This window comes from Nerophis ophidion, linkage group LG28 (assembly GCF_033978795.1).
Source record: "Nerophis ophidion isolate RoL-2023_Sa linkage group LG28, RoL_Noph_v1.0, whole genome shotgun sequence".
Classification (NCBI taxonomy): Eukaryota; Metazoa; Chordata; class Actinopteri; order Syngnathiformes; family Syngnathidae; genus Nerophis; species Nerophis ophidion.
The window spans coordinates 26802173-26827165 of NC_084638.1; the positions used below are offsets into that span (position 1 = coordinate 26802173).

Below are 24993 nucleotides of genomic sequence, written 5' to 3' on the forward strand. Positions count from 1 at the left end.
ATAGGGATTTTGATACTGATATTAATAATGACACTGATATTGTTATTGATACCGCTACTGATATTGATACTGATATTGCTACTGGTACTGATGTTGGTGCTGGTACGGATACTGATAGTGATACTAGTACTGATACTAATACGAATACTGATACTGGTAATGATACTGAAATTGATACTGATACTAGTATTGGTACTGATACTGGTAGTGCTACTGATTTTGATACTGATATTAATAATGATACTGATATTGTTACTGATACTGGCACTGATGTTGATACTGATATTGATATGAATATTAATACGAAAATTGATGATAGTAGTGATACGGATCTGGATACTGATATTAGTAATGATACTGATATTGTTATTGATACCGGTTCTGATATTGATACTGATACTGATATTGTTACTGGTACTTATGTTGCTACTGATACGAATACTGATACTGGTAGTGATACTGGTACTGATACTAATACAAATACAGATACTGATATTGTTATTGATACTGGTATTGTTACTGGTACTGATACGGATACCGGTACTGATATTGGTAGTGATACTGGTAATGATACTGATATTGTTAATTATACTGGTATTGATACTGGTACTGATGTTGATACTGATACTGGTAGTGCTACTGATTTTGATACTGATTTTAATAGTGGTACTGATATCTTTGCTGATACTGGTACTGATGTTGATACTGATATTGATACGAATACTGATGTTGGTAGTGATACGAATGTTGATATTGATATAATAATGATACTGATATTCTTATTGATGCCGGTACTGATATTGATACTGACATTGTTACTGGTACTGATGTTGGTGCTGATACTGATATTGTTACTGGTACTTATGTTGCTACTGATACGAATACTGATACTGGTAGTGATACTGGTACTGATACTAATACAAATACAGATACTGATATTGTTATTGATACTGGTATTGTTACTGGTACTGATACGAAAACCGGTACTGATATTGGTAGTGATACTGGTAATGATACTGATATTGTTAATTATACTGGTATTGATACTGGTACTGATGTTGATACTGATACTGGTAGTGCTACTGATTTTGATACTGATTTTAATAATGGTACTGATATCTTTGCTGATACTGGTACTGATGTTGATACTGATATTGATACGAATACTGATGTTGGTAGTGATACGAATGTTGATACTGATATAATAATGATACTGATATTCTTATTGATGCCGGTACTGATATTGATACTGATATTGTTACTGGTACTGATGTTGGTGCTGATACTGATACTGTTAGTGATACTGGTACTGATGTTGGTACTGATACTGATTCTGGTACTGATATTGTTAGTTATACTGATAATGATACTGATATTGTTAATAATACTGGTATTCATGTTGTACTGATACTGGTATCAGTATCAGAACTTAGTCCTCTCCCTGTATGATCAGTGTCAGAACTTAGTCCTCTCCCTGTTTGATCAGTGTCAGAACTTAGTCCGCATGGCCGGTGGTAAGTCGGACATGTTTCCAGTGAGGGTTGGACTCCTCCAGGTCTGCCCTTTGTCACTTTATGGACAGAATTTGCAGTGTGCAGAATCTGCAGTGATGTAGACCCTGTATCGTTCCGATGTGGTGCAGAAGGAGCTGAGCCGGAAGGCAAAGCTCTCGATTTACCGGTCGATCTACGTTCCCATCCTCGCCTATGGTCATGAGCTTTGGGTTCTGACTAAAGGACAAGATCCCGGGTCCAAGATCCACATTCCCATCCTCACCTACTATGGTCATGGTCTTTGGTTCTGACTAAAGGACAAGATCCCGGGTCCAAGATCCACATTCCCATCCTCACCCACTATGGTCATGGTCTTTGGTTCTGACTAAAGGACAAGATCCCGGGTCCAAGATCCACATTCCCATCCTCACCCACTATGGTCATGGTCTTTGGTTCTGACTAAAGGACAAGATCCCGGGTCCAAGCGGACTGAAAGAGTTTCCATCAAAAACTTGAGTATTTTGTTCCAAACGTGTTGAAGTTTGAATGTTTGACTTTTAATGTCATCACAAATACTGATACTGATATTGATATTGACTCTGGCAATGATACTAGCACTGGCACTGATACTGATACTGATATTGATATTGACTTTGGTACTGGTACTAGTACTGATTCTAATACTTATATTGATATTGACTCTGGTACTGGTACTGGCACCGGTACTGATATTGATATTGATACCAATACGAATACAGATACTGATACATGGTAATGATTTTGATACTGAAATTGATACTGATATTGGTATTGATACTGGTACTGATGTTGATACTGATACTGGTAGTGATACTGATATTGATACGAATACTGATGTTGGTAGTGATACTGATTTTGATACTGATATTAACAATGATACTGATGTTGTTATTGATTCTGGTAATGATATTGATACTGATTCTGATATTGTTACTGGTACTGATGTTGGTAGTGAAACTGGTACTGATGTTTGTACTGTTTCTGATATTGGTAGTAATACTGATGATACTAATTTTGTTACTGATATTGGTATTGATACTGATATTGTTACTGATACTGGTACTGATGTTGATACTGATACGCATATTGATACTGGTCCTGGTATTGATACTGATACTGATACCCATATTGATACTAATCTCCTATTGATACTGGTACTGATACTGATGTTGATACTGATATTGATATTGATACTGATGTTGGTACTGATACTGGTACTAAAACTGATATGATATTGTTGCTGATACTGGTATTGATACTGATATTTTGACTGATACTGGTATTGATACTAGTACTGATGTTGATAATGATACTGATAGTAATACTGAAACTGGTACTGATACCCATATTGATACTGCTACTCCTTTTGACACTGGTACTGATACTGATGTTGATACTGGTATAGATATTGATACTGATGTTGACACTGATACTGTTACTGGTACTGATATTGGTAGGGAAACTGATAATGATACTGATATTGTTACTGATACTGGTATTGATACTGATATTGTTACTGATACTGGTACTGATGCTGATACTGATACTGAAACTGATAATGATATTAATACTGATACTGATAACCATATTTATACTGGTATTGATACTGGTACTGATATTGATACTGATGTTGATACTTGTAGTGATACTGGTAATGATACTGATGTTGATACTGATACTCATATTAATACTGGCACTGGTATTGATACTGATTGATACTGGTAGTGATACTGATACCCATTTTGATACTAGTACTGATATTGATGTTGATACTGATACTGGTATTGATATTGATACTGATACGGGTACTGATACTGACAGTGATGTCTTTTTGCTCCCCCGGCTTACAGAGGCAGCTAGCAGCTAACCTAGCGTGTTGATTCCTCCACCAAGTTTAGCATCATCACCTCCTAAGTGAAGAATAAAGTAACATTATCACTGGAGGACCAGACTCCACATGTTACACACCCACTTAGAACAAGCAAGAGCAGACATGCTAATCGCTAAGCTAGCTTGAAAGAAGAGAAAAATTGAGTGCTGAACACATTTTAGGAAGAGTCCATAGACTTGGCCAAGTCTGACCCACATTTACCTATTGCTCAAGTATTACCCAGGTTTAAACATTACCCAAGTATTACCCACATTTCACGTTTACTCACATATTACCCAGGTTTTAGTATTACTCAAGTATTACCTAAATATTTCACAAGTATTTAAGTAGTACCCAATTTTTCAGGTTTAAGTATTACCCAAGTATGACCCAGGTTTAAGTTTTACTGAGTGTTTTAACCATGTTCTACCCAGGTTTAAGTATTACCTAAGTAGTACCCAGGTTTTACCCAAGTTTAATACCCAGGTTTAAGTGTTACTGTGTATTACCCAGGTTTTACCCAGGTTTAATACCCGGGTTTAAGTGTTACCAAGTATTACCCAGGTTTTACCCAGGTTTTATCTGGGTTTAGGTAGTACCCAAGTAGTACCCAAGTATTACCCAGTATTACCCATGTTTTACCCAGGAGTAAATGCTAACCAAGTATTGCCCAGGTTTTACCCAGGTTTCAGTATTAACCAAGTATTACCCAGGTTTTACCCAGGTTTCAGTATTAACCAAGTATTACCCAGGTTTTACCCAAGTATCTGTATTACCCAAGTTTTACCCGTGTTTCAGTATTACCCAAGTATTACCCAGGTTTAACCCAGGTATCTGTATTACCCAAGTATTACCCAGGTTTTACCCAGGTTTCAGTATTAACCAAGTATTACCCAGGTTTTACCCAGGTATCTGTATTACCCAAGTTTTACCCGTGTTTCAGTATTACCCAAGTTTAACCCAGGTATCTGTATTGCCCAAGTATTACCCAGGTTTTACCCAGGTTTCAGTATTAACCAAGTATTACCCAGGTTTTACCCAGGTATCTGTACTACCCAAGTTTTACCCGTGTTTCAGTCTTACCCAAGTATTACCCAGGTTTAACCCAGGTATCTGTATTACCCAAGTATTACCCAGGTTTTACCCAGGTTTCAGTATTACCCAAGTATTACCCAGGTTTTACCCAGGTTTGAGTATTACCCAGGTTTTAACCGAGTTGTACCCAAGTTTTGCCTTAGTCGTACAGAAGTTGTACTGAAGTAGTTTGTAGTTAGCTCTCTGTGATCACGGTGACACTAAAAAGTAGTTCCTCTGTGTTATCACTTTTAATAAGACTATGGCTAATAGTACAATGATATAATAATATTCAAGTCACAACATGCAAGTGGAGTATTGTTAGAGGACTTCAAGCTGTACTCGTCTACTCCCACGCTTAGCCACCTCTTACTTGCCATATGTGATGACTTAGAATGACAAAATCATAATGTGAAGGATAGACCACATGCCAAATAAGTACACTTCCTCTTACACACTCACACACTTACAGAGGACTGGGCGTGGCTTAGAGAGGGAGGAGTGGGCGTGGCCTGGAGAGGGCGTAGTGGGCGTGGTCTAGAGAGGGAGGAGGTTGTTGTCCATCAGTCATCGTCTGGTCTTCCTTCCACACTAAACACTTTGGTGAGTTTATCATCAATAAGGATTGTTTTATATCCAAATGTGATTGTTTTGTAATCAAATATGATTGTTTATGATCAAATACGAATGTTTTCTGATCAAATATGAATGTTTTTACTCAGAATATGTGAGGTGTTTATTTTTCTCTTCTGACGCTCAAAGTTTGTTTGGATTGATGAAAATATTGATCCATAATTGTGCTTTGATGAAAATATTGATCCATAATTGTGCTTTGATGAAAATATTGATCCATAATTGTGCTTTGATCCTTTGAAGAATCGCTAACCAGTCCTGATGTTTGATGCCTTCACTCATTATAATCATCATAATGATGATTGTAATAACAATCCCCATCATAATAATAGTAATAATAATTATAATGGAAATAAACAATTCATTAATTATTAAAAGCAATAATTATAATAATAATAATAATAATGGTGATAATAATAACAATAATAATACTCTTAATAATAATAATAATACAAATATTAATGGTCAAATTAATAATAATAATAACCCTGATAATATTAAAAGCAATAGAAACATTTATAATCATCATCACAATAACAATAATTATGTTAATAATAATAATGTTAACAATAATGATATAAGGACTGATCATATTAATAATCATAATAACAATAGTAATAATATTAATAATAACGGTAATAATCAATAATATAATTATTAAAAGCAATAGTAATTATAATGATAATAATAATAATAATAATAATGTTGATGAGAATAATAAAAGTAATAATAATATTAATCATAAAAGTAATCATAATAATAATGGTAATACAAATAATAATAATCTTAGTAATAATAATAATGACAATTACCATGATAATGATAAAAACAATAATTATATCATAAAATATTAATAATGCTAAAATTAATAATAATAATAATAACCCTGCTAATATTAAAAACAATAATAACATGTATAATCATCTTCATAATAATTTTAACAATAATAATAATAACCATGATAATAATATAAGGAATGATAATCATCATCATCATAATAACAATAGTAATGCTAGTAATAATAATAATGATAAAAGGAATGATAATAATCATCATCATATTAATAATAATAATAATAATATTACTAGTGCTACTAAAAAAAAGTACAGATGAGAGGAATAAGAAGTGATTATGATTTGATGGACATTTAGCAAAGATGGTGAAAAGATAAAGTTGTGCAGAAATATTTCATCAGACTCACACCTCATGTCTTATCTGCAGAAAGTAGAATATTTACATGTATTCATAATCATAACACTTATTTACATGAACTCATAATCATAACACTTATTTACATGAACTCCATCAAACTCACGGAGATGACGAAATACTTTGAAATGTAGTAAAAATATCAAATAATTGTTTTTAATATGTATATTATTCATTCTTATAGTATTTAACATGTATAATATTCATATTTAAAGTATTCAACTTGTATAATATTCATATTCATTGTTTATCAAATGTACAATATTCATTTCTGTGAAGATGATACAAAATGGTCAATAATAATCATCATTCATTATTAATAAAAAATGCCTCTTTAATAAAAACTTTACAAATAATACAACATTATAAAACAAAAACTATTTAAATGATAAGACTAAGCAAAAAAATATATGTGCAATAAAGCCAAATAAAACATTTTTATTAAGAACTATAAAAGCATATTTCATTGGAAAAAATCTTTAATAAATAAAATATATATTTAATAAAGAAAAATAAAATTGTCTAAGAGAGTATATTTAATAAAGAATAAAAAAAAATCTCTAATAAAGAATAATACAAGTATATTTAATAAAGAATAATACAAGTGTATTTAATAAAGAATAATACAAGTATATTTAATAAAGAGTAATAAAAGTATATTTAATGAAGAATAATAAAAGTGTATTTAATAAAGTCTGTATTTAATAAAGTGTATTTAAAGATTTTTTAATAAAGACAGAAAAGTCCTGGTTGGAAGGGAGTCATGTTTGGGAAGTGTTGTGTCACACACCGAGTGGGAGTGTCAGAACGTGTAAAAAGTCTCTGTCAGCACTTTCACTTCTGCCTTTGAGGTGACTAACACCGAGGAGGAACGACTCCATCACAAAGTTTCACTCGCCAACGTCATGTAGTAACACCGAGGAGGAGCGACTCCATCACCAACGTCATGTAGTAACACCGAAGAGGAGCGACTCCATCACCAACGTCATGTAGTAACACCGAGGAGGAGCGACTCCATCACCAACGTCATGTAGTAACACCGAGGAGGAGCGACTCCATCACCAACGTCATGTAGTAACACCGAGGAGGAGCGACTCCATCACCAACGTCATGTAGTAACACCGAGGAGGAGCGACTCCATCACCAACGTCATGTAGTAACACCGAGGAGGAGCGACTCCATCACCAACGTCATGTAGTAACACCGAGGAGGAGCGACTCCATCACCAACGTCATGTAGTAACACCGAGGAGGAGCGACTCCATCACCAACGTCATGTAGTAACACCGAGGAGGAGCGACTCCATCACCAACGTCATGTAGTAACACCGAGGAGGAGCGACTCCATCACCAACGTCATGTAGTAACACCGAGGAGGAGCGACTCCATCACCAACGTCGTGTAGTAACACCGAGGAGGAGCGACTCCATCACCAACGTCATGTAGTAACACCGAGGAGGAGCGACTCCATCACCAACGTCGTGTAGTAACACCGAGGAGGAGCGACTCCATCACCAACGTCGTGTAGTAACACCGAGGAGGAGCGACTCCATCACCAACGTCATGTAGTAACACCGAGGAGGAGCGACTCCATCACCAACGTCATGTAGTAACACCGAGGAGGAGCGACTCCATCACCAACGTCGTGTAGTAACACCGAGGAGGAGCGACTCCATCACCAACGTCATGTAGTAACACCGAGGAGGAGCGACTCCATCACCAACGTCGTGTAGTAACACCGAGGAGGAGCGACTCCATCACCAACGTCGTGTAGTAACACCGAGGAGGAGCGACTCCATCACCAACGTCATGTAGTAACACCGAGGAGGAGCGACTCCATCACCAACGTCATGTAGTAACACCGAGTAGGAGTGACTCCATCACCAACGTCATGTAGTAACACCGAGGAGGAGCGACTCCATCACCAACGTCATGTAGTAACACCGAGGAGGAGCGACTCCATCACCAACGTCATGTAGTAACACCGAGGAGGAGCGACTCCATCACCAACGTCATGTAGTAACACCGAGGAGGAGCGACTCCATCACCAACGTCATGTAGTAACACCGAGGAGGAGCGACTCCATCACCAACGTCATGTAGTAACACCGAGGAGGAGCGACTCCATCACCAACGTCATGTAGTAACACCGAGGAGGAGCGATGCGGTGTCTTCAGTAATGCGGACGCTGTATCGATCCATTGTGGTGAAGAAGGAGCTGAGCCGGAAGGCAAAGCTCTTAATTTACCGGTCCATCTATGTTCCCATCCTCACCTATGGTCATGGTCTATGGTTCTGACTAAAGGATAAGATCACGGGTACAAGAACTAAGTTCCCAGCCTCACCTATGGTCATGGTCTTTGGGTTATGACTAAAGGACAAGATCACGGGTGCAAGATCTACGTTCCCAGCCTCACATATGGTCATGGTCTTTGGTTCTGACTAAAGGACACGATCACGGGTACAAGAACTAAGTTCCCAGCCTCACCTATGGTCATGGTCTTTGGGATATGACTAAAGGACAAGATCACGGGTACAAGATCTACATTCCCAGCCTCACCTATGGTCATGGTCTTTGGGTTATGACTAAAGGACAAGATCACGGGTACAAGAGCTACGTTCCCAGCCTCACCTATGGTCATGGTCTTTGGTTCTGACTAAAGGACACGATCACGGGTACAAGAACTAAGTTCCCAGCCTCACCTATGGTCATGGTCTTTGGGTTATGACTAAAGGACAAGGTCACGGGTACAACATCTACGTTCCCAGCCTCACCTATGGTCATGGTCTTTGGGTTATGACTAAAGGACAAGATCACGGGTACAAGAGCTACGTTCCCAGCCTCACCTATGGTCATGGTCTTTGGTTCTGACTAAAGGACACGATCACGGGTACAAGATCTACGTTCCCAGCCTCACCTATGGTCATAGTCTTTGGTCCCCACTAAAGGACAAGATCACGGGTACAAGATCTATGTTCCCATCCTCACCTATGGTCATGAGCTTTGGGTTATGATTAAAGGACAAGATCACGGGTACAAGCGACCGAAATGACTTTCCTCCACCGGGTGGCGGGGCTCTCCCTTAGAGATAGGGTGAGAAGATCTGCCATCCATGAGAAGATCAGAGTCAAGTCACTGCTCCTCCACATGGAGAGGAGCCAGATGAGGTGGTTCGGGAATCTGGTCAGGATGCCACCCGAACGCCTCCCTAGGGAAGTGTGTAGGGCACGTCCGACCGGTAGGAGGCCACGGGGAAGACCCAGGACAGGTTGGGAAGACTATGTCTACTGGCTGACCTGGGAACGCCTCGGGATCCCCCGGAAAGAGCTGGACCAAGTGGCTGGGGACAGGGAAGTCTGGGCTTCTCTGCTTAGGCGACCCAACGTGGATTGGTGTCAGTGATCCTGTTCTGTCTCCCTGTAATGTTTGTCTGATCTTGAATGGGATTGTGCTGAAAATGTTAATTTCCCCTCGGGGATTAATAAAGGATGTCTGATTGTGATTCTGATGTATATGAGTTGTTGTGAAATGTTGGCCCCTAACTGTCCTGGCAGACCATGTGAGATTAATCCTTTCTCTGATTTCTGCAGGACAATCCGCGATGGACCCGCCTGACGATCAGTACTCTCTCCTCCAGGAGCTCATGAACATGATCAACGAGAGCACGTACGACCCGAGCTACGTCCAGACTGAAACCGTCAAGCTGTGTCCCAAGTTGTTGGTCAACGACTTTGGGTCCGACTTCAACCCGCCGTTCTACTACTTCAACTTCCTGCTGAGTTACCTGGGCAACGGCCTGGTGCTCTACATCATCTTCAAGTACGAGAAGCTCAACACGGTGACCAACATCTTCCTGCTCAACCTGGTCTTGTCCAACATCCTGTTCGCCTCCAGTCTGCCCTTCTGGGCCACCTACTTCCTGTCCCAGTGGGTCTTTGGCGGCGTTCTGTGCAAGATGGTGAGCAGCGCCTACTTCATCGGCTTCTACAGCTCCATCCTCTTCCTCACGCTCATGACCTTCGACCGCTACCTGGCGGTGGTGCACGCCGTGTCGGCCGCCAAGAGCCGCAAGAGGAGCTACGCCCTGGTTTCCTCGGCGGTGGTGTGGTGCGTCAGCATCTTGGCCAGCCTGAAAGAGCTGGTGTTCCAGAACGTGTGGGAGAACCCCCCGTACGGCCTGGTCTGCGAGGAGACGGGCTACTCCAGGGAGACCATGGACTTCTGGCGCCTGGTCAGCTACTACCAGCAGTTCTCCGTCTTCTTCCTGCTGCCGCTCCTCATGGTGACGTACTGCTACATCAGCATCACCGTGCGCATCATGTCCACGCGCATGAAGGAGAAGTGCCGCGCCGTCAAGCTCATCTTCATCATCATCTTCACCTTCTTCGTGTGCTGGACGCCCTACAACGTGGTCATCCTGCTGCAGGCCGTGCACAGCGCCGGCGAGGAGAAGGACTGCGCCGGCTCCAACACGCTGGACTACGCCATGTTCGTGACGCGCAACATCGCCAACTTGTACTGCTGCATCAGCCCCGTCTTCTACACCTTCGTGGGGAAGAAGTTTCAGAGCCACTTCAGGAGGATCCTGGTGAAGAAGCTGCCGTGTCTGAGGAGACACCTCAGCCTCAGCAGCTTCTCAACCAGGTCCTCCTCGCAGAAGACGCCGCACTCCGAGTACGAGTACTAAACAAGCGCATGCTCGCGCTCTTGATAGCGATGTACGCTAGCGGTTTGCGGGCTTCTCTAATGTATGTATAGATGTATATTGTGGAGAGGCGGAGCCGACGGTCCGAGGGCCCGGCAGGGAGGCGGAGAATGCGGGCGAGCGGCGAGGCAGGGCGTGCCGGGAGTGACCCAACCGCACCCAAGCTTATATTGAAAAATAAAGCAAGTCAAACCTGCTCGGAAGCAAAGTCTTTCCTTGGTGGTCCATGGAACCCGCACGACGACAGCGTGAGGCGTTGACATTTGCGCCTCCTTTGCGTCTCCCGTCTTCCTCTGCTGCTCGCTCCGCCGTCTGCTTTCCAGCAGCACGTACCTCCGTCCGACTCTTCAGTCGGCTGCGTCTTCTTCTCTCTCTTGCTCTCCGTCTCTCCAACTCCTTCTCCCCCTATCTCTCCTCCTTCTCCCCTTTTATACATTGAGAGAAGATACATTGATTGTGTCCAGGTGCCCGATCCACCTGTGGCGTCACTCCCGGCACGCCCTGCCTCGCCGCTCGCTCACATTCTCCGCCTCCTTGCCGCCATCTTCGGCCAGGCTCCAGCGTGCCCTGCCGCTCCGTCGGGTCGTCGGCTCCGCCTCTCCACATATACATACATACATCTACAAATACATATATACCCGGTAGTAACCTCTACTTTGCTTGCAAGGTTGTTTCATAATTCTTCAGCCTGACTGCTTTACACGTTTGATGTTGCAAATATTACTCACACATTTGTTTTGTGGCCAATAAAATCATTTATTTTTGGAGAAAGCTGCTAGTGTCAGTTGAAAATGATGACCATTGTGGTCAGACCCAGCACGGCGGGTAGTGGTTAGCCCTTGTACCCTGCCTTCCTTGTCCAGAGTGTAACCCTCCTTCCTTGTCCAAGGTTTACCGCGCCTTCCTTGTCCAGAGTGTACCCCTACTTCTTTGTCCAGAGTGCTACCCACCTTCCTTGTCCAGAGTGTAACCCTTCTTCCTCTGCAGGGTGTAACCCCACTTCCTTGTCGAGAGTCTACCACTCCTTCCTTGTCCAGAGTCTATCCCTCCTTCCTTGTCCAGGGTCTACCTCGCCTTCCTTGTCCAAGGTTAACCCCACCTTCCTTGTCCAGAGTGTACACCGCCTTCCTTGTCCAGGGTGAACCCCTCCTTCCTTATCCAGGGTCTGCCCCTCCTTCCTTGTCCAGAGTGCACAGCTCCTTCCTTTTCGAGAGTGTAACCCTCCTTCCTTGTCCAGAGTGTAACCCCACTTCCTTGTTGAGAGTGTACCCCTCCTTCCTTGTCCAATGTGTACCGCAGCTTCCTTGTCCAGGGTCTACCCCTACCTCCCTGTCCAGAGTGTACCGCACCTTCCTTGTCCAGGGTCTATCCCTCCTTCCTTGTCCAGGGTCGACACCTCCTTCCTTGTCCAGGGTCTACTTCGCCTTCTTTGTCTAAGGTGAACCCCTCTTTCCTTGTCCAGGGTCTACCCCTCCTTACCCCCCACCCTCTAACCCCGGTTTCGCTCCCGCACACACATGCACACATGGTAAGTCATGTGGAAACACATGTGACTGAGCACAGAGGAACCAGGTGAGAAAACACCATCTTAAGGAGTCGAGCGCACCAGGAGCTGCATCCAGGCCACGACCGCGGCAACCCTGACCCAGGGCACACAGCGAAGGACCAAAAGAACCCTTCAGCCAGAACCACAGCAGTCTTGGCACATCAGCTCACTTAATTCTTCGATCGTCAACCCTGTCTAGTGGGCAGCCTAGGACGGAGTCAGCTCACTTAATCACTTTATTGGGTCTGTTCCTGTCTCTGACCGTGCTGTCCTGACCCCGCATAGAACACCGCAGAAGCCACCACAGTGTCGTAAAAGGTGTGCAGCAGTGACCCACACACACCTTAAGAGGGTTAGGGTTGGGGTTGGGGTTAGGGTTAGGGCCGCCTTGATCCTTGTAGCACACGGCGTTTAAATTGTAAGTCCAGTCCAGTTTGTAGTTGAGGAACACCCAGGTATTCAAACGAGTCCACTATTTCTATATATGATCTCTGGATCTTCACCGGTGTGGTCGGTGGAGCTGAACGCCTGAAGTCAATCGCAAGCTCTTTTGTTACACCGCTGTTCAGGTGCAGGTGAGTACGTGCACACCAGTCCACAAAGCCTGAGATGACTTCTCAGTATTCCTGCTCGCTCCCCTCAGACACACATTCCACCACTGCGAAGTTGTCCAAGAACTCCTGCAGAGGGCAGCGGTTGGAGTCATGCCTGAAGTCTGAGGTATAGAGCGTGAACAGGTAAGGCGAGAGCACCGTCCCTTGGGGAGTCCCTGGGCTGCCAACTACCACATCAGATGAACAGTAACACTGACTCACCTACTGCGGTTTGTCTATGAGATAGTTAATGATCCACTCCCGCCTCTTGCAGGTCCACTGGATGGTGTTGAAAGCGCCGGAGGAGTCGAAGAACATGACTCTCACCCCACTTCCTGTGGTGAGAAGCCGATGCAGCAGGTACACGATGGCATCATCCGCCCTGAGGCTTGGACAGTAAGCAAACTGCAAGGTGCTACATTGGTGACACTGTCTGCACGCCCCGGGGGGCTGAGGACGATCCACTCCATGGTCTTCATGAGGTGTGAGGTCAGGGCTACAGATCTTGGGATGAGGGGTTTTAGGGATTTGAACCACACAGGCGGCCTTCCAGAGTGTGGGGACTTTTTCTAGTTGTGAACCACAACAGTCAACTGGTCTGCACATTCTCTGAGTAGCCTGGAACTGATGCCATCTGGGCCTGTAGCCTTCCTGACTTTGTTCCCTACCAACTCCCTCCTCACTGGATCCAGACTGATGGAGTGTTGGGTGGGTTATGGCTGGGGGCGGTGGACAGGGGGGCTGTCTGAGAGGGGTTTGTTGAGGCGATGTGGACCATGCCAAGGTGTGAACTGGCTGGTGTGGTGAGGGGTTGAATGTGAAGGGGGTTGCAATGGCTCTAGAGTCAAAACTGTTGAAAACCAACGTTCTGTTTTTTTGCCCAATCTTGGTCGCCGGAGGCTTGGTGACCACTTCCACCTATTCCATGACCTGAAGTCTGTTTCAGGCTGGTCCGCACTTCACAGATGGGATTTTGCTCCAGCTGTTGTTCCAGTTTTTGCCTGTTGTCCTTCTACATCTTATGTTTCAGATTCCGTTGGACGCTTCTTGGTTCTCAGCTCCAGCCTTGTTTCCTCCTCTTCTGGTGCAGTAGGGCCTTCAGCACAGTGGTGACTCAGCGGGTGTTTGAGTCTGTTTAGAAGACTTGTGTGGTCTCCAGGCTGCATTTAAATCTAGTAGGACCAGCACGGGTGGAAAAGTAGCAGAAGTGACAAAGTAGTCACAGTGCAGCTGTTTCCTGTCAAGGAGCCAAGAACAGAAGTTCCTTCAAAAGGGGAACACAGAAAGGATCCTTTTGGACTTCTTCTTTTGCGTAACGTCAGATGTCCAACTCTGGTTTCCGAGGGCGGTCCATATAAGGGGCAGATGTTGATTATATGGTCGGCGGATGATGATGATAAATATGTTTAATATATAAATGAAGACAATATTGAATATCGCTGGATCGGTTCGCAGCCGAGTGTGAAGCGACCGGAATGAGAATCAGCACCTCCAAGTCCGAGTCCATGGTTCTCGCCCGGAAAAGGGTGGAGTGCCATCTCCGGGTTGGGGAGGAGACCCTGCCCCAAGTGGAGGAGTTCAAGTACCTAGGAGTCTTGTTCACGAGTGAGGGAAGAGTGGATCGTGAGATCGACAGGCGGATCGGTGCGGCGTCTTCAGTAATGCGGACGTTGTACCGATCCGTTGTGGTGAAGAAGGAGCTGAGCCGGAAGGCAAAGCTCTCAATTTACCGGTCGATCTACGTTCCCATCCTCACCTATGGTCATGAGCTTTGGGTCATGACCGAAAGGATAAGATCACGGGTACAAGCGGCCGAAATGAGTTTCCTCCGCCGGGTGGCGGGGCTCTCCCTTAGAGATAGGGTGAGAAGCTCTGCCATCCGGGAGGGACTCAAAGTAAAGCCGCTGCTCCTCCACATCGAGAGGAGCCAGATGAGGTGGTTCGGGCATCTGGTCAGGATGCCACCCGAACGCCTCCCTAGGGAGGTGTTTAGGGCACGTCCAACCGGTAGGAGGCCACGGGGAAGACCCAGGACACGTTGGGAAGACTATGTCTCCCGGCTGGCCTGGGAACGCCTCGGAATCCCCTGGGAAGAGCTAGACGAAGTGGCTGGGGAGAGGGAAGTCTGGGTTTCCCTGCTTAGGCTGTTGCCCCCGCGACCCGACCTCGGATAAGCGGAAGATGATGGATGGAATATTGAATATGTACAGATAAGAAGTTGCATCAGCTCATGGTAGTGCAGGATAAAAGAGCAATAACGTTCAAGAGTCTTATGGCCTGAGGGAAGAAGCTGTTACAGAACCTGGAGGTTCTGCTACGGAGGCTGCGGAACCTCTTTCTAGAGTCCAGCAGTGAAAACAACCACTTTCACTTTCCTCTGGGTTTTCAGGGCATCCGTTGTGTTTGGGTTGAGCGGCTGCTCATCAGGGCAAGGGATGGATTTTCTCGCCGGAGTGGTGTTAAGTGCCTCAAACCTAGCAAAGTGGTTGTTTAGGTCATTTAGGAAGCTGATACTGTTCTCACAGGGATGGGGAGCAGCTTTATAGTCCAAGATGACCTGTTTGCCCTGCCACATCCGTCCAGAGTTCGTGGGTTTCTCAACGAAGTCCTGCACTTTCTGACTGTGAGCACGCTTTGCAACCTTAATGGCACGGTTCAGGTTAGCTCTGGCTGATTTTATGCAGCTTTGAATGCGTGCTTAATATTGCTGTAGACCATGTCCAGCATACTTAATATTGCTGTAGACCATGTCCAGCATACTTAATATTGCTGTAGACCATGTCCAGCATACTTAATATTGCTGCAGACCATGTCCAGCATACTTAATATTGCTGTAGACCATGTCCAGCATACTTAATATTGCTGTAGACCATGTCCAGCATACTTAATATTGCTGTAGACCATGTCCAGCATACTTAATATTGCTGTAGACCATGTCCAGCATACTTAATTTTGCTGTACACCAGGGGTCACCAACGCGGGCACCAGGTCGCCCGTAAGGACCAGATGAGTCGCCCGCTGGCCTGTTCTAAAAATAGCTCAAATAGCAGCACTTACCAGTGAGCTGCCTCTATTTTTTAAATTGTATTTATTTACTAGCAAGCTGTTCTCGCTTTGCTGGACATTTTTAATTCTAAGAGAGACAAAACTCAAATAGAATTTGAAAATCCATGAAAATATTTTAAAGACTTTGTCTTCAATTGTTTAAATAAATGCATTTATTTTTTTACTTTGCTTCTTATAACTTTCAGAAAGACAATTTTAGAGAAAAAATACAACCTTAAAAATGATTTTAGGATTTTTAAACACAAATACCTTTTCACCTTTTAAATTCTTTCCTCTTCTTTCCTGACAATTTAAATCAATGTTCAAGTATTTTTTTTTTCATTGTAAAGAATAATAAATACATTTTGATTTAATTCTTAATTTTAGGTTTTGTTTTTTCGACGAAGAATATTTGTGAAATATTTCTTCAAACTTATGATTAAAATTGAAAAAAAATATTATGGCAAATCTAGAAAATCTGTAGAATCAAATTTAAATCTTATTTCAAAGTCTTTTGAATTTCTTTTAAAAAATTTTGTCCTGGAAAAACTAGAAGAAATAATGATTTGTCTTTGTTAGAAATATAGCTTGGTCCAATTTGTTATATATTCTAACAAAGTGCAGATTGGACTTCAATCTATTTAAAACATCTCATCAAAATTCTAAAATTAATCTTAATCAGGAATATATATATTGCAGAGTGTGTGTTTATATTGCAGAATGTGTGTTTATATTGCAGAGTGTGTGTTTATATTGCAGTGTGTGTTTATATTGCACAGTGTGTTTATATTGCAGAATGTGTGTTTATATTGCACAGTGTGTTTATATTGCAGAGTGTGTGTTTATACTGCACAATGTGTGTTTATATTGCAAAATGTGTGTTTATACTGCAGAATGTGTGTTTATACTGCAGAATGTGTGTTTATATTGCACAGTGTGTGTTTATATTGCAGAATGTGTGTTTGTATTGCAGAATGTGTGTTTATATTGCACAGTGTGTTTATATTGCAGTGTGTGTTTATATTGCAGAATGTGTGTTTATACTGCAGAATGTGTGTTTATATTGCACAGTGTGTGTTTATATTGCAGAATGTGTGTTTATATTGCAGAGTGTGTGTTTATATTGCAGTGTGTGTTCATATTGCACAGTGTGTGTTTATATTGCACAGTGTGTGTTTATATTGCACAGTGTGTTTGTATTGCAGAGTGTGTGTTTATACTGCACAATGTGTGTTTGTATTGCAGAATGTGTGTTTATACTGCAGAATGTGTGTTTATACTGCAGAATGTGTGTTTATATTGCACAGTGTGTGTTTATATTGCAGAATGTGTGTTTATATTGCAGAATGTGTGTTTATATTGCAGAATGTGTGTTTATATTGCACAGTGTGTGTTTATATTGCAGAGTGTGTGTTTATATTGCAGTGTGTGTTTATATTGCAGAATGTGTGTTTATATTGCAGAGTGTGTTTATATTGCACAGTGTGTGTTTATATTGCAGTGTGTGTTTATATTGCAGAATGTGTGTTTATATTGCAGAGTGTGTGTTTATATTGCAGAATGTGTGTTTATATTGCAGAGTGTGTGTTTATATTGCAGTGTGTGTTTATATTGCACAGTGTGTGTTTATATTGCACAGTGTGTGTTTATATTGCAGAATGTGTGTTTATATTGCACAGTGTGTTTATATTGCAGAGTGTGTGTTTATACTGCACAATGTGTGTTTATATTGCAAAATGTGTGTTTATACTGCAGAATGTGTGTTTATACCGCAGAATGTGTGTTTATATTGCACAGTGTGTGTTTATATTGCAGAATGTGTGTTTATATTGCAGAATGTGTGTTTATATTGCAGAGTGTGTGTTTATATTGCAGTGTGTGTTTATATTGCACAGTGTGTGTTTATATTGCACAGTGTGTGTTTATATTGCAGAATGTGTGTTCATATTGCACAGTGTGTTTGTATTGCAGAGTGTGTGTTTATACTGCACAATGTGTGTTTATATTGCAGAGTGTGTGTTTATACTGCAGAATGTGTGTTTATACTGCAGAATGTGTGTTTATATTGCACAGTGTGTGTTTATATTGCAGAATGTGTGTTTATATTGCAGAATGTGTGTTTATATTGCAGAATGTGTGTTTATATTGCAGAGTGTGTGTTTATATTGCAGTGTGTGTTTATATTGCACAGTGTGTTTATATTGCAGAATGTGTGTTTATATTGCACAGTGTGTTTATATTGCAGAGTGTGTGTTTATACTGCACAATGTGTGTTTATATTGCAAAATGTGTGTTTATACTGCAGAATGTGTGTTTATACTGCAGAATGTGTGTTTATATTGCACAGTGTGTGTTTATATTGCAGAATGTGTGTTTGTATTGCAGAATGTGTGTTTATATTGCACAGTGTGTTTATATTGCAGTGTGTGTTTATATTGCAGAATGTGTGTTTATACTGCAGAATGTGTGTTTATATTGCACAGTGTGTGTTTATATTGCAGAATGTGTGTTTATATTGCAGAGTGTGTGTTTATATTGCAGTGTGTGTTCATATTGCACAGTGTGTGTTTATATTGCACAGTGTGTGTTTATATTGCACAGTGTGTTTGTATTGCAGAGTGTGTGTTTATACTGCACAATGTGTGTTTGTATTGCAGAATGTGTGTTTATACTGCAGAATGTGTGTTTATACTGCAGAATGTGTGTTTATATTGCACAGTGTGTGTTTATATTGCAGAATGTGTGTTTATATTGCAGAATGTGTGTTTATATTGCAGAATGTGTGTTTATATTGCACAGTGTGTGTTTATATTGCAGAGTGTGTGTTTATATTGCAGTGTGTGTTTATATTGCAGAATGTGTGTTTATATTGCAGAGTGTGTTTATATTGCACAGTGTGTGTTTATATTGCAGTGTGTGTTTATATTGCAGAATGTGTGTTTATATTGCAGAGTGTGTGTTTATATTGCAGAATGTGTGTTTATATTGCAGAGTGTGTGTTTATATTGCAGTGTGTGTTTATATTGCACAGTGTGTGTTTATATTGCACAGTGTGTGTTTATATTGCAGAATGTGTGTTTATATTGCACAGTGTGTTTATATTGCAGAGTGTGTGTTTATACTGCACAATGTGTGTTTATATTGCAAAATGTGTGTTTATACTGCAGAATGTGTGTTTATACCGCAGAATGTGTGTTTATATTGCACAGTGTGTGTTTATATTGCAGAATGTGTGTTTATATTGCAGAATGTGTGTTTATATTGCAGAGTGTGTGTTTATATTGCAGTGTGTGTTTATATTGCACAGTGTGTGTTTATATTGCACAGTGTGTGTTTATATTGCAGAATGTGTGTTCATATTGCACAGTGTGTTTGTATTGCAGAGTGTGTGTTTATACTGCACAATGTGTGTTTATATTGCAGAGTGTGTGTTTATACTGCAGAATGTGTGTTTATACTGCAGAATGTGTGTTTATATTGCACAGTGTGTGTTTATATTGCAGAATGTGTGTTTATATTGCAGAATGTGTGTTTATATTGCAGAATGTGTGTTTGTATTGCAGAGTGTGTGTTTATATTGCAGAGTGTGTGTTTATATTGCAGTGTGTGTTTATATTGCAGAATGTGTGTTTATATTGCAGAGTGTGTGTTTATATTGCAGAGTGTGTGTTTATATTGCAGTGTGTGTTTATATTGCACAGTGTGTGTTTATATTGCAGTGTGTGTTTATATTGCAGAGTGTGTGTTTGTATTGCAGAATGTGTGTTTATATTGCACAGTGTGTGTTTATATTGCAGAATGTGTGTTTATATTGCAGAATGTGTGTTTATATTGCACAGTGTGTGTTTATATTGCAGAATGTGTGTTTATATTGCACAGTGTGTTTATATTGCAGAGTGTGTGTTTATACTGCACAATGTGTGTTTATATTGCAGAATGTGTGTTTATATTGCAGAGTGTGTGTTTATATTGCAGTGTGTGTTTATATTGCACAGTGTGTGTTTATATTGCAGTGTGTGTTTGTATTGCAGAATGTGTGTTTATATTGCAGAGTGTGTGTTTATATTGCAGAATGTGTGTTTATATTGCACAGTGTGTGTTTATATTGCAGAATGTGTGTTTATATTGCAGAATGCTTGTTTATATTGCACAGTGTGTGTTTATATTGCAGAATGTGTGTTTATATTGCACAGTGTGTTTATATTGCAGAGTGTGTGTTTATACTGCACAATGTGTGTTTATATTGCAGAATGTGTGTTTATACTGCAGAATGTGTGTTTATATTGCAGAGTGTGTGTTTATATTGCAGAGTGTGTGTTTATATCGCAGAGTGTGTGTTTATATTGCACAATGTGTGTTTATATTGCAGAGTGTGTGTTTATATTGCAGAGTGTGCGTTTATCTTGCACAATGTGCGTTTATATTGCAGAGTGTGTGTTTATATTGTACAATGTGTGTTTATATTGCAGAGTGTGTGTTTATATTGCAGAGTGTGCGTTTATCTTGCACAATGTGTGTTTATATTGCAGAGTGTGTGATTATATTGCAGAATGTGTGTTTATATTGCAGAATGTGTGTTTATCTTGCACAATGTGTGTTTATATTGCAGAGTGTGTTTTTATATTGCAGAGTGTGTGTTTATATTGCAGAATGTGTGTTTATATTGCAGAGTGTGTGTTTATACTGCAGAGTGTGTGTTTATATTGCAGAATGTGCGTTTATATTGCAGAATGTGTGTTTATAGTGCAGAGTGTGTGTTTATATTACAGAGTGTGTGTTTATATTGCAGAGTGTGTGTTTATAACGCACAATGTGTGTTTATATTGCAGCGTGTGTGCTTATATTGCAGTGTGTCTGTTTATATTGCAGAGTGTGTGTTTGTATTACAGAGTGTGTGTTTATATTGCAGTGTGTGTTTATATTGCAGAATGTGTGTTTATATTGCAGAATGTGTGTTTATATTGCAGAGTGTGTGTTTATATTGCAGAGTGTGTGTTTATATTGCAGAATGTGTGTTTATATTGCATAATGTGTGTTTATATAGCAGTGTGTGTGTATCTTGCACAATGTGTGTTTATATTGCAGAATGTGTGTTTATATTGCACAGTGTGTGTTTATATTGCAGAATGTGTGTTTATATTGCACAGTGTGTTTATATTGCAGAGTGTGTGTTTATATTGCACAATGTGTGTTTATACTGCAGAATGTGTGTTTATACTGCAGAATGTGTGTTTACATTGCAGAGTGTGTGTTTATAACGCACAATGTTTGTTTATATTGCAGTGTGCGTTTATATTGCAGCGTGTGTGCTTATATTGCAGTGTGTCTGTTTATATTGCAGAACGTGTGTTTATATTGCGGAGTGTGTGTTTATATTGCAGAGTGTGTGTTTATATTGCAGAATGTGCGTTTATATTGCAGAGTGTGTGTTTATATTGCAGAGTGTGTGTTTGTATTACAGAGTGTGTGTTTATATTGCAGTGTGTGTTTATATTGCAGAGTATGTGTTTGTATTACAGAGTGTGTGTTTATATTGCACAATGTGTGTTTATATTGCAGAATGTGTGTTTATACTGCAGAATGTGTGTTTACATTGCAGAGTGTGTGTTTATAACGCACAATGTGTGTTTATATTGCAGAATGTGTGTTTATACTGCAGAATGTGTGTTTACATTGCAGAGTGTGTGTTTATAACGCACAATGTGTGTTTATATTGCAGTGTGCGTTTATATTGCAGCGTGTGTGCTTATATTGCAGTCTGTCTGTTTATATTGCAGAATGTGTGTTTATATTGCAGAGTGTGTGTTTATATTGCAGTGTGTGTGTTTATATTGCAGAATGTGCGTTTATATTGCGGAGTGTGTGTTTATATTGCAGAATGTGCGTTTTTATTGCAGAGTGTGTGTTTATATTGCACAATGTGTGTTTATACTGCAGAATGTGTGTTTATACTGCAGAATGTGTGTTTACATTGCAGAGTGTGTGTTTATAACGCACAATGTTTGTTTATATTGCAGTGTGCGTTTATATTGCAGCGTGTGTGCTTATATTGCAGTGTGTCTGTTTATATTGCAGAACGTGTGTTTATATTGCGGAGTGTGTGTTTATATTGCAGAGTGTGTGTTTATATTGCAGAATGTGCGTTTATATTGCAGAGTGTGTGTTTATATTGCAGTGTGTGTTTGTATTACAGAGTGTGTGTTTATATTGCAGTGTGTGTTTATATTGCAGAGTATGTGTTTGTATTACAGAGTGTGTGTTTATATTGCAGAGTGTGTTTTTATATTGCAGTGTGTGTTTATCTTGCACAATGTGTGTTTATATTGCAGAGTGTGTGTTTATATTGCAGAATGTGTGTTCATATTGCACAGTGTGTGTTTGTATTGCAGAATGTGTGTTTATATTGCAGAATGTGTGTTTATACTGCAGAATGTGTGTTTACATTGCAGAGTGTGTGTTTATAACGCACAATGTGTGTTTATATTGCAGTGTGCGTTTATATTGCAGCGTGTGTGCTTATATTGCAGTCTGTCTGTTTATATTGCAGAATGTGTGTTTATATTGCAGAGTGTGTGTTTATATTGCAGTGTGTGTGTTTATATTGCAGAATGTGCGTTTATATTGCGGAGTGTGTGTTTATATTGCAGAGTGTGTGTTTGTATTACAGAGTGTGTGTTTATATTGCAGAGTGTGTGTTTATATTGCAAAGTGTGTGTTTGTATTACAGAGTGTGTGTTTATATTGCAGAGTGTGTGTTTATATTGCAGAGTGTGTGTTTGTATTACAGAATGTGTGTTTATATTGCAAAGTATGTGTTTATATTGCAGAGTTTGTGTTTGTATTACAGAGTGTGTGTTTATATTGCATATTGCATATATTAGTAGCATTAAACCGGCACTGAGCGAGTACAATGTGTCTATCGTGTCCTCATGTGTCATGGTTTTTTTTTTTTTCGGACAATAATATGCAATATTTTTATATGTGTATATGTATATATATTCATATGTATGCATATATGCATGTGTGTGGATATATATATACACATATATAGATACATTTCTTATTTTCCATCTTTTTTTTTTTTACCATTTATATTACCATATTGTATATGCACCTTAGGGGATCTGCTCCAATTTTGTTGTTCTTTGAACCTGTTCACTGCAATAATGACAAAAAAAAACTCTATTCTCTATATTGCAGAATGATGGAGGGAACATTATTAATGAGCACTTAACAGACGTGTGTGTTTATATTGCATAATGTGTGTTTATATTGCAGAATAATGGAGGGAACATTATTAATCAGCACTAAACAGACATGTGTGTTTATATTGCATAATGTGTGTTTATATTGCAGAATGATGGAGGGAACATTATTAATGAGCACTAAACAGACGAGAAGCTGGGTTGCACATAAAGTTGTGGTGTTTGAATGGAGGACTGTACCAACATGGCGGCGGTGGCGGGGGAGTCCACAGCTTCAATAGTTGATTTATGCGCCATAAAACTCCTGTTTCACGGTAAACAAAAACAAAATAATAAAACAACAACACGTTTTTTATGTGTAAGAAGACTTTAAAAGGCTCAATGATATTTTTCTGAGTGTGACATTTGACTAACATAAGATGGCGCGTAGTTGGTTTGATCCTGCTTGGCTGCTGAAGAAAGAAAGAGAGAGAGAGAAAGAGAGAGAGAGAGAGAGAGAGAGAGAGAGAGAGAGATGTTTGCTGAGTCAGCTGCGGACTAACTCCACCTCTACTAACTCCACCTCTACTAACTCCACCTCTACCACACATCTGCCGACTAACTCCACCTCCACAAGACTTCCAGCCGTGTAGTTAGTAGCGTGTAAGAAGAAGAGTTATTATATGCGGCGGGAAAATCTCTTTGTCTCAAGATGTCTGCCCTGCTCTTCATCCCCCTCCTCTTCCTCCTCTCCACCTGCCGGGACGCCGCGTCACGTGAGTCATAACAGCAACATTTATACTCAAACATCAGCACTAACATCTTCCTACATCAACATCCAACATGTCTGCTGCATCACGTGAGTCATAACAGCAACATTTATACTCAAACATCATCACTAACATCTTCCTACATCAACATCAAACATGTCTGCTGCATCACGTGAGTCATAACAGCAACATTTATACTCAAACATCATCACTAACATCTTCCTACATCAACATCAAACATGTCTGCTGCATCACGTGGGTCATAACAGCAACATTTATACTCAAACATCAGCACTAACATCTTCCTACATCAACATCAAACATGTCTGCTGCATCACGTGAGTCATAACAGCAACATTTATACTCAAACATCATCACTAACATCTTCCTACATCAACATCAAACATGTCTGCTGCATCACGTGAGTCATAACAGCAACATTTATACTCAAACATCAACATGTCTGCTGCATCACGTGGGTCATAACAGCAATATTTATACTCAAACATCAGCACTAACATCTTTGTACACAAACATCAACATCTTTACACACAAACATGAAACATCATCACACCAACATATTTGTACACAAACATCAACATCAAACATGTCTGCTGCATCACATGAGTCATCAACATCGAACATCATCATCACATCAACATCTTTGTACACAAACATCAACATCTTTACACACAAACATGAAACATCATCATCACACCAACATATTTGTACACAAACATCAACATCAAACATGTCTGCTGCATCACATGAGTCATCAACATTGAACATCATCATCACATCAACATCTTTGTACACAAACATCAAACATCATCA

The 24993-nt window shown here is 40.5% G+C and overlaps 2 protein-coding genes across 4 annotated transcripts in view; both read left to right on the forward strand.

Moving 5' to 3' along the window:
* Nucleotides 1–4977: 4977 nt before the first annotated feature.
* Nucleotides 4978–11792, forward strand: ccr12a (chemokine (C-C motif) receptor 12a). The gene is made up of 2 exons (XM_061890379.1): nt 4978–5079; nt 9907–11792. The coding sequence occupies exon 2, from the start codon at nt 9918–9920 to the stop codon at nt 11001–11003; it is 1086 nt and encodes a 361-aa protein (XP_061746363.1). The 5' UTR covers nt 4978–5079; nt 9907–9917; the 3' UTR covers nt 11004–11792.
* Nucleotides 11793–23921: 12129 nt separating this feature from the next.
* Nucleotides 23922–24993, forward strand: part of cntnap2b (contactin associated protein 2b) — a 50629-nt gene continuing 49557 nt past the window's right edge. For all 3 annotated transcript variants that reach the window (XM_061890229.1, XM_061890230.1, XM_061890231.1), the window contains exon 1: nt 23922–24165. In XM_061890229.1, coding sequence (XP_061746213.1) covers nt 24102–24165 — 64 coding nt within the window. In that variant the 5' untranslated portion in view covers nt 23922–24101. The remainder of the gene's footprint in view (nt 24166–24993) is intronic.